Source organism: Capra hircus, chromosome 1 (genome assembly GCF_001704415.2).
Source record: "Capra hircus breed San Clemente chromosome 1, ASM170441v1, whole genome shotgun sequence".
NCBI classification, from domain to species: domain Eukaryota; kingdom Metazoa; phylum Chordata; class Mammalia; order Artiodactyla; family Bovidae; genus Capra; species Capra hircus.
In genome coordinates this window covers 82,058,749-82,072,979 of record NC_030808.1, presented here as the reverse complement: position 1 = coordinate 82,072,979, position 14,231 = coordinate 82,058,749, and the positions used below count along the sequence as shown (strand labels likewise).

At 36.7% G+C, this 14,231-nt stretch overlaps 1 protein-coding gene across 3 annotated transcripts in view; it reads left to right on the top strand.

The window, feature by feature from the left end:
- Window positions 1-14,231, top strand: part of VPS8 (VPS8, CORVET complex subunit) — a 297,839-nt gene that overhangs the window by 19,928 nt on the left and 263,680 nt on the right. For 2 of the 3 annotated variants that reach the window (XM_018047049.1, XM_005675177.3), the window contains exons 5-8: window positions 1,752-1,845; window positions 4,180-4,212; window positions 5,170-5,224; window positions 8,532-8,537. In XM_018047049.1, the coding sequence (XP_017902538.1) occupies window positions 1,752-1,845; window positions 4,180-4,212; window positions 5,170-5,224; window positions 8,532-8,537 (188 nt within the window). The remainder of the gene's footprint in view (window positions 1-1,751; window positions 1,846-4,179; window positions 4,213-5,169; window positions 5,225-8,531; window positions 8,538-14,231) is intronic. The other variant, XM_018047043.1, reaches the window with a different exon arrangement.

Genomic DNA, 14,231 nt, shown 5'->3' with positions numbered 1-14,231 from the left:
TGTGGTTTGAGGTCTTATGTTTAAGTCTTTAAGCCATTTAATCTTTGTGAGTGGTATAAGACAGAGATATGGTTTCCTTCTTCTGCATGTGATTACCCGGTTTTCCTAGCACCGTTTGTTGAGGAGAGTATTCTCTCCTTATTGAGTGTTCTTGGCTCCTTTGTCAAATATTGGTTGACCATATATGCAAGTGGTTATTTCTGTGCTCTCTATTCTGGTTATTGATTTATGTCTTTTTTAATGTTAGTGCCATACTGTTTTGGTTACTGTAGTTTATAATATAGTTTGAAATCAGAAAGTGTGATGCCTCCAGCTTTGTTCTTTTTTCTTAAGATTACTTTGGCTGATTGAGATCAGTTGTGTTTCTATAAACTAACAATGAAATATATAAAAAATAATAAAAATCACATTTACAGCAGCATCAAAAGCAATGAAGTACTTAGGAAGACGTTTAGGAACAAAGAGGTGAAAGAGTTGTACACTGAAAGGTAAAATACATTGATAAAGAAGACAAATGGATGGAAAGCTTTTCCATGTTCATGGATTAATTAAAATGTTCATACTACCCCTACCTATGTATAGATTTAGGTAGTCCCTATCAGAATCTCAATGACATTTTTTCACAGAAAGGCAATCCTAAAATTTGTATGGAATCACAATAACTTAAATGTTTTTGATGATTTGCTCACTAACCTGCTTAAAAGCTGTGGTGTCATCTTTTTGCCCACATAGTAATGTCCGAACTGCTTTGTATGGTGTCAGTCTGAAGCCTACTTACTATTTTGACATAAATGCTGAGCACTCCCACTTCTGCCTCCTGGCCCATGCCTTTTGTGTATTCACACTCCCCACACACACTGTACACCATTACATCTTCGTATTTTTGCTTGTGCTTTTTTTTTGTTGTTGTTCGACAGACTCCTAGTTATCCATTAAGGCCAGATCAGATATCTTCTCTTTCTATAGCTGTCGCTGATATCCCCTTAATAAACAAGATTTAAATTCTTTATTTTGTTTCTATCATGCTTTATTCATTTTTCTTTTCTAAAATTTATCCTTTAATTTGAGTGAGTTACTCATTAGTCCCCCTAGCTAGGATATGAGAGCCTCGAGAGTGGGAACTTTGAGCTTTTTATATTTGTATCCCCAGAACATACTTTTAGTCACGAAAGCCAGGTGTTCAGTGAAAGGGAGTAGGTGTTCCGTGTTTGGTAAAAGCTTAAAGAAGTATTTTTTGTACAGTGATGAGTAGGGTAAGTGAAAGGAGCTGTTAGTAGGAGCATCAGAGAATGAGTAATGAGTAGGAAATTTGAGGCGGTTGGTTGGGAGAATGAGAGGGTCGTTACAGACAACAGTAGCACAAGAATGGTTGCAAAGGTGGAAGGCAGGTAGAGGTGATGCAGACCAGGAAGCAGGGCTTCTCTATAGGCAACCTTCTGATGAGTAGCACAGCCTCTTGCAGCAGTTATTAAGGTGAGCAAGGAATAGGTTGAATCTGTGAAGAAGAGATGGTGGCTTTATTCATTTTCCTGCTGTGCTTCTCTGAGGTTCAGGGTGAATTTAGTGTAACATTTTAGTGTGAGACTGTTAGACTTTATACATCTTCAGAAAACAGAGCTAACAAATACAGTATTGCTTTCTGCTTTTCTTGTTTTTATTTACTTTTTCTTCTTTCAAAGCTTTAAAGACCTTGCCTTTTCAGTTTTTATTTTCTGTTCGTAAACGTTTTCCTTTTTTTTTTTTCCTTAAAGAAAGAAGAAATTACCTGATTCTTTTTCACTCCATGGATCAGTTATGCGACATTCACTTTTGAAGGGAATTTCTGCCCAGATAGTGTCTGCAGCTGTAAGTATTTTGTTCTCTTCCCCCAGCTTTATAACCTGCAATGGCATAATGAAGCAGGAATGAGCATAAAACAAAGCACAGCACTTCTCTTGGCCCGAGGCTTAAGAAAAACAGAATCTGGCTTTCATGGGTTTTGTGTGATTATTTTTGACTCATAAGACATAGCTACACATTTTGACATAGAAATTAGTGCAGCCATGAAATAAAGGTCTGCCTGGAGTCTCGGGTGTGCCTAAATGAAATATGGCAGCAAGCCTAAAAGAAACGCTATCTGCCTTTTCTTTAAATTCCTTTTCAGTTTAGTTGCCATCTTGTGTATTTGGTTGAGGTAGAGCGATTTTTTTTTTTTTTTAGTGTTTTCATATGGAGGAATGATTGATCAGAATCTTTTACAACTGAGTGATGTTTTTATAATTCACAAAAGTCTTTTCCTGTACCTTATTTCATATACTCTTACAACTTTGAAAGTAGGGAAAGCCATATCCTATTTTACAAATGAGAAGACAGACTCAGAGGTGATATTAACTTGTCTTACATCATTGGGTTAGGAGATAGCAGAGCAATTACTCAAAATTGGGGGTTTTTGGCTCCAAGTTTAGTGCTGCTTTTGTTGTGAAACGGGGGTGGTATTGGTGAAAGTGGCCAGTGTGTAATGGCTGGAACAGAGTATCTGTGTCTGTTTTGAAAATGGTTTGGAGCACTGGATTAGTGTGAAAATATTTAATAGTCCATTAAGACAATAGATGCTGATTCTGGTATGTTTATCAAATTTTCCTTTGGCCTCGAGGCTTATAGTTTTACGTAGTCTTTCGGTTTTGGTTTTCTGAATTCAATATATAGATTCTATAAGTAATAGTAATAATAATGATGTTGATATGAATAGTGACTCATATCCCAGGAACTTTGATATGTTTTTATGTTCTTTTCATGGAGTTTAGTCAGTGTTTTGCATAGTCAGTTTGGACAAAGTTTTATTTTTTATGAGGGTAAGAGATTGATACAGAAGTGGATCATGACACCATAGCCACATTGTAATTTTTAGGTTTATCAGTGAAAGCTCTTACTGCAGAACCACCCCCCCGCCCCCCGCAAACCAGAACAAACAAACAAAAAACCCCCAAAAACAACAAAAAAGGAAAAAGTGTTCTCTGTGGGCATTTGGTATATCCTGGCCCAACTCATATATCATGAATTCAATTTAAATAGAGAGATAGGCAAGCAATGGAGGAAACCTAGGCAATTGTCCTTCCTCTTTTAGGTGGAGAGTAACTCATATTTGCTAGAATGGGAACCACCTGTTGAGGATTACATTTCCATGACGTTTTCTGAATTTAATCCTTATGTAGGTGATGAAATTCATTCCTTTCAAAATCAAGATGAACCAGAACAGTCATTTGACCCACCTGTGCAGTTTTAAAAATATTTTGAATAATGGAGACTGAACTAAAACTCAGACATTGAACAATGATTAGATAAATCTGTTATTTAAAAGGGTTTCTCTTTTCTCTTGAAGAGGAGGGAAAAATTCTAATAAATCCCAGAGTGTTTGCATTCTGTTCTTATTTCATTGCCATGGCTGAGCTCCTTTGGTATGTTAAAATGAAAACTGCTTTTCTTGTGACAGTCTTCATACTTTGTTTTTCTAATTCTGGATTACCAGCTCAATTTAAATTGTATGCTTTTCTGTGATGGTTGGTTTATTAACATGTAAAGCTAGTTATATTTTGGGGTATCTCCTCTGAATGGCTGTTTAGTAATGTCTTCAGCCATGTGGATAGTGATGTTATTAGGGCTTCCTAGGGTGTTGACCATCATAGCCTTGTAGTCTATGCCTGGAGAACACTTAGGAGAGATGAAACTTTTGGAGTTGTGAACTTTGTTGTTCAATTTTGGAATCCTCCTCAAGGTAATATGACATGGGATTGTATTTAAATTGACTCAAATTAAAGTGTATTTATCATTTTATGATCACCTAAGATAATGGAGATACCTTAAGATAGTGATTTTGTAAAATGTGTCCATTGCATAAAAATTTCCTAAGAAAAAGCAAATTCCTGGGCACTATCCCAGACCTACTGACTTGGAATCTAGTCCTAGCAGTATAGCTAGGGATCTGCATTTTAACAGATATTCCCAGTGACTCTGATGCTCCTTGACTTTTGAGAATCACTATCCTAAGCTGTAACATCAGTGCTAAAATTCTGTAGTTGGGGGCAAAAGTGATGGCTCCACCTCTTGTCTGAATTATATATGTAAAGAGAGGGCCTTTACCATTTTTTTTGGTTTAAAAGTGGAAATATCTTTTCAAATACTTTATTTTTAAATTTTATTTAGGACAAAGTAGATGCTGGCTTGCCTACAGCAATTGTAAGTATACTTTAAATAATCTTTTAAAGGTAAGCTTTCTATTACCGGGTTTTCTTAGATTTATTCTTCTGATACTCAGTTATTACATACATTTTATGAGAATAAATTCATATGTCATTTACTGCCAGCAGTCATTTAAAATTTATTCATGTTGAATATTCTCTTTGTTTCTAGTGTATTGTTACTCTTCAGTTTTGTTTTTTGAGATGCATTTAATGGGATACTGATTAGCCCTTTTCCAGATTTATTAAATGTGGTACTATCCTACCCAAGTACATTTGCTCCTTCTGTGACTTGACCTCCTTTTGGTTATAGGGAGTGGAAACAGTGTTCGGTAAAATGACTTTGTGGTAAATAGTACATTTAACAGCTCTGAGCTCCATTGCCAAGCTTGCCAAATAGTAAATCTGTGGGGGTGATTATAGAGAACTGGGGGATATTGAAAGCACACTAGTGCCCTCTTTTCTATTTTCAACTATTTCCAGCTGCCTCCTGTAGCTCTCTTATTAGTCAGTCAATTGGTGAGGGAAGTGGGCTGAGTTTTGAGTATTTCTGGCGCCTTTTGGCTCTTGTGAATGAGCTGGGGAAGGTCTTTCCTGTCCTTTTCCCACACCTCATAGGAGGCTCGTGGTTGGGTAGCATAAGTGCCTTTACTTTGGACCCTTGAACTTTTTTTATTTAAAATTGCTTTAGAGGAAGTTAAGTGGCATGTTTTTACCTATAATGTTGAACATATGATATTTTAGTATTGTTACCCTTAGAGTAAATTTAGAGGGATGCCAAGAAATAAGATGTTCTGAGTTTTATATTGCGTTTTGCCTTCTAGATGAAATTTTCCTTATTTATAATAGTTGGTATGTTATCTGGTGTCTAGAGGAAAGAAGACCAACAAATTTAATTATGATTATTTCAAGATCCTTGATGTAATCTTTTAAAATATAATCTTTTTGTTCTCAGGCAGTATCCAGTTTGATAGCAGTGGGTACATCTCATGGACTGGCCTTAATATTTGGTAAATTTTCTAGCTGCTTATTTTAAATATTAAGTATTTGAGTTTTTTAAAAGATAATGTCTCTTAATCACAGTTTTTATAGTAAACTTTATTTTTCTGAAAAATGCCAGAAAAACTTGAAGAGTACCAATGAGCATTTTTATAGTTAAAAATTGCTTGACTCAGCTTCATTTTGTTGCTCATTGCAAGTTTATTTTCTTCTCTGTGAATTTATAAGCTATCATATCATACACCATTTGACTCTCTGCAGACCTAGACAAAAAGAATGTAAAGTTGAGAATGATAAGGTTTGTCATTTTGTCTGCCTCTGGTTTGTGGTGGTGGTAATTTTTTTATTCTAAATCATATCTGAGTAGTAAGTATTTGCAAAGATCTTCAGGGAAAGATTTCCAGGCTTTCTCAGTAATTTTCAGTAACTCTTAACTGATAGTAAGGTTTTTTCATTTACATTGTAAAACCCTCTAAACTGAAAGTTTTTTTAGCCCATAATCACTTTATTTTTGGGGTTGAGATGAGAACTTTTGTTAGTTTTATTTTTATAGTATGTGATAATCCTAAGTATTTTTTTCTTTTTTTTTTCCGCTGTGAGACTAAATAACCCTGTTTTCATCTTTCTTTGCTTTTGCCCTCAACACTAAGAGCAAAACATTTTGTTCTATTTAAATACTACTAGAAAATATTTTCCTGTCATTTTTAGTGTTCTCACGGATTTTAAAGCTTTTGGAACTCTCTCAAATGGAATTCCTGATGACACTGTGTTTTAGTAAGGATGCTACAGAATATTGTTTATGGAATACCTGGGAACACCTTAATAGCAGAACCATAATTTGATCTTTGTGGGCCTTGCATCTTTATCATGAGTGAATAACTAGTCATTTTCCCTTGTTTTTGAATAATTTGACTTCCAAGTTTTCCATTATACCAGAAGCCTATTTGTCATGTGATTTTAACATCTAATCTTTTCAAAGGTGATGGATACAAATTATTTTCTGGAGATGAGAAGAATGGAAACAAAAAATACAATTCTCTGGAGAAAACTTTAAATTGATTCTTTAATTGTTTCTCTTATTCCATAATATGTGTTCATTATAAGTTTAGATGAGCAAAAGGTTGAAGATACACCAAAATCTGCCATCCAGAAATAATTCCTAACATTTCTATATGACCTTGTAATCTTTTTTCCTGTACATATGTGTATACATATGTGCACCCCCAAATTGGATCATGTTAATTTGTAACCTGCGTTTTCATTATAATGAACATTTTTTTATGTAATTATTAAAATCATCTGTAATATCTTTTTTCCTGTGTTATTAGCTTTTTTGTTTTAAATTTAAGTATGGTTGATTTACAGTGTTGGGTTAGTTTCTGGTGTACATCAAAGTGATACAGGTCCTGTGTGTGTGTGTGTGTGTATATATATATATATATATACACACACCCACCCACATACTCATATATTCTTTTTCATATTCTTTTCCATTGTGGTTTATTACAGGATATTGAATATAGTTCCCTGTGATATACAGGATTGTGTTGTTTATCTATTTTATATGTAGTGGTTTGTATCTATTAATTTATCCCTCTCCTTTAGTAACCATAAGTTTGTTTTCTGTGTGTCTGTTTCTGTGTAACATCATTTTTAATGGCTATATGTATCCTGTTAAATGGATTCACCATTTAGTCAATCATTTTCTACTATAAGACATTTAGGTTGTTTCTAAACAAAAATATAGAGTGATGACCATCTTTGTAACTGCAGTTTTTTGTGCACATGATTACTTCTTTCAGACAAATTCCTAACAGTGGACTTGCTTATGTCAGGGTATGAACATTTTAAACGCTCCTGATGTATATTGCCTAACTGCCTCCTAGAAAGTTTACCAACTTGCTCTCCTATCAGGTATAAGAATGCTTGTTTTCCTGTGAGGGCAGGGTTGGTATTAGATTGATAGAACTTTGGGAAAAAATATTGTAAGGACTTTTAGTCAGTCGCCTTATTTACATATGAGGTATTTGAGAACCAGAGAGGTTAAGTGACAGGTACAAAGCCAAATTCAGAATCCAAGTATACTGAATCCCAAGATTAGTACGTTTCCACCCCTCCAAGTTTTCACCTGTTCTGAGAGAAATGGAGGCAAATTCCAAGATACAAAAAGGAAAGAATGCAAGAACTAAGATGAACGAGGATAGACTATAATGCATATGTTTATCTATCAGCAGAACTTGTTTGTTTTCGTTCCCCCTTACCAGTACTCACTCTCAACTCTATCTGCTTTAATATCTCTTCCTTACCCCCCAAGGTTCTAAGAATATGTGCCTGCTTATAATCAAACCCATGTAGAATTCACTGCAACAAATTAAAATAAAGTCTTTTAAGATAAAAAGCTAACAGGGGAGAAGAAGAGTACATTGTCTTTCATTGCTGTCTCAATTTCCTTGGGCCTGCTTTCTAATTTTTTATAGACCCAAGCAACTTTCTCGTGGATTTGATGAAACAGTAATCTTTAATTAAAGTCTCATGAAAAAGAAAGTATGCCATAATGAGCATTTTGAGAAAGAATCGTAACATTCTAGTTATGGTTTGGATTTTTAATCATGCAGTTAATAAATTTTACTCATTTTTGTAGGAATCAGATATCTGGTCAATGAGTTTTAACAAATGGATTAAAATTTGCTTGAAAGTCAGGAACAAATGGCAGAGTAATAATGCTAAGAAGTGTCTAGATTTGAAGTCTGGATTAAATCTGATCTTTTAAACATCTTCGTTGATCATAGGAAAAAGTGCAGCAGGAAGAACTTAAGTACCATTAGAGTCTCTTTGGAATGAAGGCCTGGGTCATTAGAATAGTAATCATAAGTTTCTTAAGCATGATGTAAAATTCCTATTCTTAAGGAAGTAAAGGTATGTGGTATTTGTTATATATCTTGGTTCTTACCTAATTATAGATCTCAAAAAATTTGACTGTTATTAGAGATCTATCCCTGTCGTAAGGCACTTTAGTTTTTCGTTTTTTGAGTTGTTAGTACACCTGAGTGGATTATCTTTTTGAAATTGTTTTTATCAAATTTAATGGACTTGGGTTTACTATGCTAAAATTTGGATATTATGAACTTTTTCTGTTTCTATTTACCAATACCTAAATATAAATGCTAGACATATCATTTAATCACATTTAGTACCATTCTGACAGATAACTAAAGTTTACCACTTATACTCTTGAAATTTTACCTGTCTTTTCTCTGAACTTTTGAACTGATTTCTTGCTTTTCTCTTTCTTTTGATCTTTTCTCCATGGATTCAAAGGAAAAGGTATAGTAATTTTGATTTGCATGAGTGACTCTATTTCTTTTGACCTTTTTATTGTTGGAGAATGTTATCAATTACAGTTGACACCCTCTTTTGAAATGCTTATTGAAAAGAACCAGCTAATTGAAATTGGTAAGAGCATTGTTAAAAATTACAAATATATGCATACCTTCAATATTTTATTTTAAATGAAAATAAATATTCATTTTCCCCCTAATCTTTTGATACAGTCCAGAACTGTTTGAGTTTTTTTCTGCCAGTTGGAGGTCTGCAGCATCCTTTCAAGCTGCATCAATGATGGGTCATGCAAAATTTGTACTTTTAATTGAATAAAACAGGTAAAAGCTTGGGTACCTGTGAATCACCCGAGGTGTGCAAAATTTTTGATTTTCGTAGAACTTTTCAGTTTTCTGCAGTTATCTTGTCCATACCTTACTTCATGACAGTTATTTAGAGCAACTCATCTTTACCACGTTTTTCTAAAACATCCATTTAGGTGTCATAGAAACAGCAGCTTGCTCTTTTCCACTCTATTTCATCAGCTGACATATTGTTTAATTAACATTTTTTAAAGTGCAATAGTATTTATAATGGCATGAACAGATTTGGAAATGAACACAGTTGACTCTTCCTAAGCATCAGCATTCTAGAGAATAGCCGGTTATCTGTGGGGAGTCAGTGTATCCTGGGCTTTAGTCAGTAAGATTAAAGAGGGAATCAGTTCGTTCAGTCACTCAGTTGTGTCCGACTCTTTGCGACCCCATGAATTGCAGCACGCCAGGCCTCCCTGTCCATCACCAACTCCCAGAGTTCACCCAGACTCATGTCCATCGAGTCCGTGATGCCATCCAGCCATCTCATCCTCTGTCGTCCCCTTCTCCTCCTGCCCCCAATCCCTCCCAGTATCAGAGTCTTTTCCAATGAGTCAACTCTTCGCATGAGGTGGCCAAAGTACTGAGTTTCAGCTTTAGCATCATTCCTTCCAAAGAAATCCCAGGGCTGATCTCCTTCAGAATGGATTGGTTTGATCTCCTTGCCGTCCAGGGGACTCTCAAGAGTCTTCTCCAACACCACAGTTCAAAAGCATCAATTCTTCAGTGCTCAGCCTTCTTCACAGTCCAACTCTCACATCCATACATGACCACAGGAAAAACCATAGCCTTGACTAGGCGGACCTTAGTCGGCAAAGTAATGTCTCTGCTTTTGAATATGCTATCTAGGTTGGTCATAATTTTTTTTCCAAGGAGTAAGTGTCTTTTAATTTCATGGCTGCAGTTACCATCTGCAGTGATTTTGGAGCCCAAGAAAATAAAGTCTGACACTATTTCCACTGTTTCCCCATCCATTTCCCATGAAGTGATGGGACCGGATGCCATGATCTTCGTTTTCTGAATGTTGAGCTTTAAGCCAACTTTTTCACTCTCCTCTTTCACTTTCATCAAGAGGCTTTTTAGTTCCTCTTCACTTTCTGCCATAAGGGTGGTGTCATCTGCATATCTGAGGTTATTGATATTACTCCCGGCAATCTTGATTCCAGCTTGTGTTTCTTCCAGTCCAGCGTTTCTCATGATGTACTCTGCATACAAGTTAAATAAGCAGGGTGACAATATACAGCCTTGACGTACTCCTTTTCCTATTTGGAACCAGTCTGTTGTTCCATGTCCAGTTCTAACTGTTGCTTCCGGACCTCCATACAGATTTCTCAAGAGGCAGGTCAGGTGGTCTGGTATTCCCATCTGTTTCTGAATTTTCCACAGTTTATTGTGATCCACACAGTCAAAGGCTTTGGCATAGTCAATCAAGCAGAAATAGATGTTTTTCTGGAACTCTCTTGCTTTTTCCATGATCCAGCGGATGTTGGCAATTTGATCTCTGGTTCCTCTGCCTTTTCTAAAACCAGCTTGAACATCAGGGAGTTCACGGTTCACATATTGCTGAAGCCTGGCTTGGAGAATTTTGAGCATTACTTTACTAGCATGTGAGATGAGTGCAATTGTGCGGTAGTTTGAACATTCTTTGGCATTGCCTTTCTTTGGGATTGGAATGAAAACTGACCTTTTCCAGTCCTGTGGCCACTGCTGAATTTTCCAAATTTGCTGGCATATTGAGTGCAGCACTTTCACAGCATCATCTTTCAGGATTTGAAATAGCTCAACTGGAATTCCATTATCTCCACTAGCTTTGTTCGTAGTGATGTTTTCTAAGGCCCACTTGACTTCACATTCCAAGATGGCTCTAGATGAGTGATAACATCATTGTGATTATCTGGGTCATGAAGATCTTTTTTGTACAGTTCTTCTGTGTATTCTTGCCACCTCTTCTTAATATCTTCTGCTTCTGTTAGGTCCATACCATTTCTGTCCTTTATTGAGCCCATCTTTGCATGAAATGTTCCCTTGGTGTCTCTAATTTTCTTGAAGAGATCTCTAGTCTTTCCCATTCTGTTCTTTTCCTCTATTTCTTTGCATTGATCGCTGAAGAAGGCTTTCTTATCTCTTCTTGCTATTCTTTGGAACTCTGCATTCAGATGCTTATATCTTTCCTTTTCTCCTTTGCTTTTCACCTCTCTTCTCTATTTGTAAGGCCTTCCCAGACAGCCATTTTGCTTTTTTGCATTTCTTTTCCATGGGGATGGTCTTGTTCCCTGTCTCCTGTACAATGTCACGAACCTCATTCCATAGTTCGTCAGGCACTCTATTTATGAGATCTAGGCCCTTAAATCTATTTCTCACTTCCACTGTGTAATCATAAGGGATTTGATTTAGGTCATATCTGAATGGTCTAGCGGTTTTCCCTACTTTCTTCAATTTAAGTCTGAATTTGGTAATAAGGAGTTCATGGTCTGAGCCACAGTCAGCTCCTGGTCTTGTTTTTGTTGACTGTATAGAGCTTCTCCATCTTTGGCTGCAAAGAGTATAATCAATCTAATTTCGGTGTTCAATCTAATTTGGGTGGCCCCATGGGCATGGCTTAGTTTCATTGAGTTAGACAAGGCTGTGGTCCTAGTGTGATTAGATTGACTAGTTTTCTGTGAGTATGGTTTCAGTGTGTCTGCCCTCTGATGCCCTCTTGCAACACCTACCATCTTACTTGGGTTTCTCTTACCTTGGGTGTGGGGTGTCTCTTCACGGCTGCTCCAGCAAAGTGCAGCTGCTGATCCTTACTTTGGACGAAGGGTATCTCTTCACCACTGCCCTTCCTGACCTTCAGCGTGGGATAGCTCCTTTAGGCCTTCCTATGCCCGTGCAGGCACAGCTCCTCGGGCATGGGGTTGCTCCTCCCGGCTGCCGCCCCTGACCTTGGATGCGGGGTGGCTCCTCTTGGCCGTTCCTGTGCCGTGGCAGCCTGGCACTCTCAGCCGTTGTCCCTGACCTCGGAAGTGGGGTAACTCCTCTTGGCTGCCGCCCTTTGGGCATGGGGTCCTCCTGGCTTCTGCCCCTGATCTTGGACGTGGGTTAGCTCCTCTCGGCTGTGCTTAGTGGGAATGGAGAGCTTTAATTCTGTGTGTGTTAGATGGTGGTCAGATAAAGTGCTTCTGCTGTTTTATGATCATTGATGAAAAATGTTTCCTAATCTCCCTTTTCTTCTTCTTTGGTCTTAGAGAATATTTTAATGTGCCAAAGGAGTAATATTGAAGAATGGTGAATACTGGCGATAAAAGTAGAGCTGTACACATATAATTTGATTTTGATTCTAGGTATTTCCTTCTTTGATGGTCTTTAGGGTGTAGTTAAATTAGGGGTGAAGAAATAGAGCATTAGGTTAATTTTGGTATGTGGAAAGAGCAGAAATTCTTGAAGTATGTTCAAATTTAGATTTTATGGCTATTGTAGACTTTATATATTATTTATGGCTTTTCTTTGTTACTTAGTCCATTACTCATAAGCCTGGCATATGCTGAGATCGACCTTAAGTAAAGTGTATTTTTAAAGATATACTAATAAAGAAATAGATGTAGTTCATTGCACTGTCAATTTAGATGTGCTTTTTGTGGTATCTGGGCTTTGAGTTCTCTTAATTGATAAGCTACTTATTATCATTAAAATAATTCTTTGCATGTGTATCATTGGATAGTTTTCATATTTTTCATAGGCATTTACAAAATTTAAGCTCTGTACCAACTCTGGGAAGCTTATGGGAAAAATGATAGTCTCATTGCATTCCCCTCCGCCTCCCCCCCCGCCCCCCCCCCGCCCAAATCAGGAGCCCCCTTGGAGGAGTAGAACATGGAAAGCTCTGATTTTCACCTTTCTTACTTCTGTTCGGGTCCTTTTGTTCCTTCTGTGTAACTTTAGAAATTGTTTGAGAGAGGTTTTATGTTTGTCTTCACCAAATGCCTTTCCTCAGAATAGTCTAGAAAAATCTGGACTACAGAATGTTCTAGTAGAAGAAACCTCTTCAATAAGACCCTGCTTTCTTCTTTCCGCAGAAATTCTATCTTTTCTGATTTTAGTTTAAATTGTATAGGTTTATTAATATGGTATCATAAATACAGAATGTATAATGATACCAATAAGAATTGATAAGTATCTTTGTGGAGTTAAACTATATTACATTTTATACACTGTCCATTACCTCACAGCCATGCTACCTTATAAAGGGACATTATAAAGATAATGAATACATTGTGAAAGTCCAGGGGAAAACATTGACAGCTTTCATTAACAGAGTCCTATGGTATATAAATTTAGTGCATATTTCAGGAGTGACCACTGTTGATAATTTGGTCCCTGTCTTAGCTGGTTTTTAGTACACAGTCAGAAAAAGAGTCATGTCTGTGTTTTTAATGTAGAGGTTAGTTGTGTCTTTTTCGTTCTCTCTTTACTTCGTTTTTCTTAATTGTACCCTTTATTCTCTAATTTGTCATACTCCTTAAATTCTCCTATGCTTACTTTCCCTGAGTTATCAGTTCAGTTCAGTCTCTCAGTCATGTCCTACTCTTTGCGACCCCACGGACTGCAGCACGCTAGGCCTCCCTGTCCATCACCAACTCCCGGAGTTTACTCAAACTCACGTCCATTGCGTTGGTGATCCCTGAGTTATAAGAGTACTTAAATAGTCAAATTTAAAGTAAGGACTTTGTTAAAGCAGTAGTTAGTGTCTAAGTACTAGTCGATCAGAACTGTGTAGTTTGGATATCAAAGGAGAGACTTCCAACACTACTCTTGCCTCGAGGGCAGACAACCAGGCTAAATGGACTTGTTGAGGCTGGTGTAGAATTTCTGTCTTTGTCCTCTTAGTTTTTCAGTCCATTGGTTGGACTACTCAGATGACCCACAGTGGTAGTATGTATACAACACTGTTACCCAATCTATGAGTCTTGACAATTTGCAGAACAGGGTGTAAGGGTCATCTACTAACTGTATAATGTAGCCCTGAGATCATGAAAAACACCATTAGGCATGCAATTCAGTAGAACAAAGTAAAATGTGATGTCATATTTAAAGTCAGGAAAAAGGCAATTTTAATAGTTTGGATTAAACTGAAAAAGGGAGGAAAATGTATGTAAGGATGGAAGGAAATAAGGAAAAAATCTGTTCTTGTGATAATTTTAGATGTGACTAAACATAGGACCTTTAAAGTACATCAGACCTTGTATATTATGAATTTTATTCCATTTCAAATGTTCATCTTGGAAGGCTAAGATCTAAAGTGACATCAAAAAACATCAAATATTTTCTGTGTGCTGGATACAGC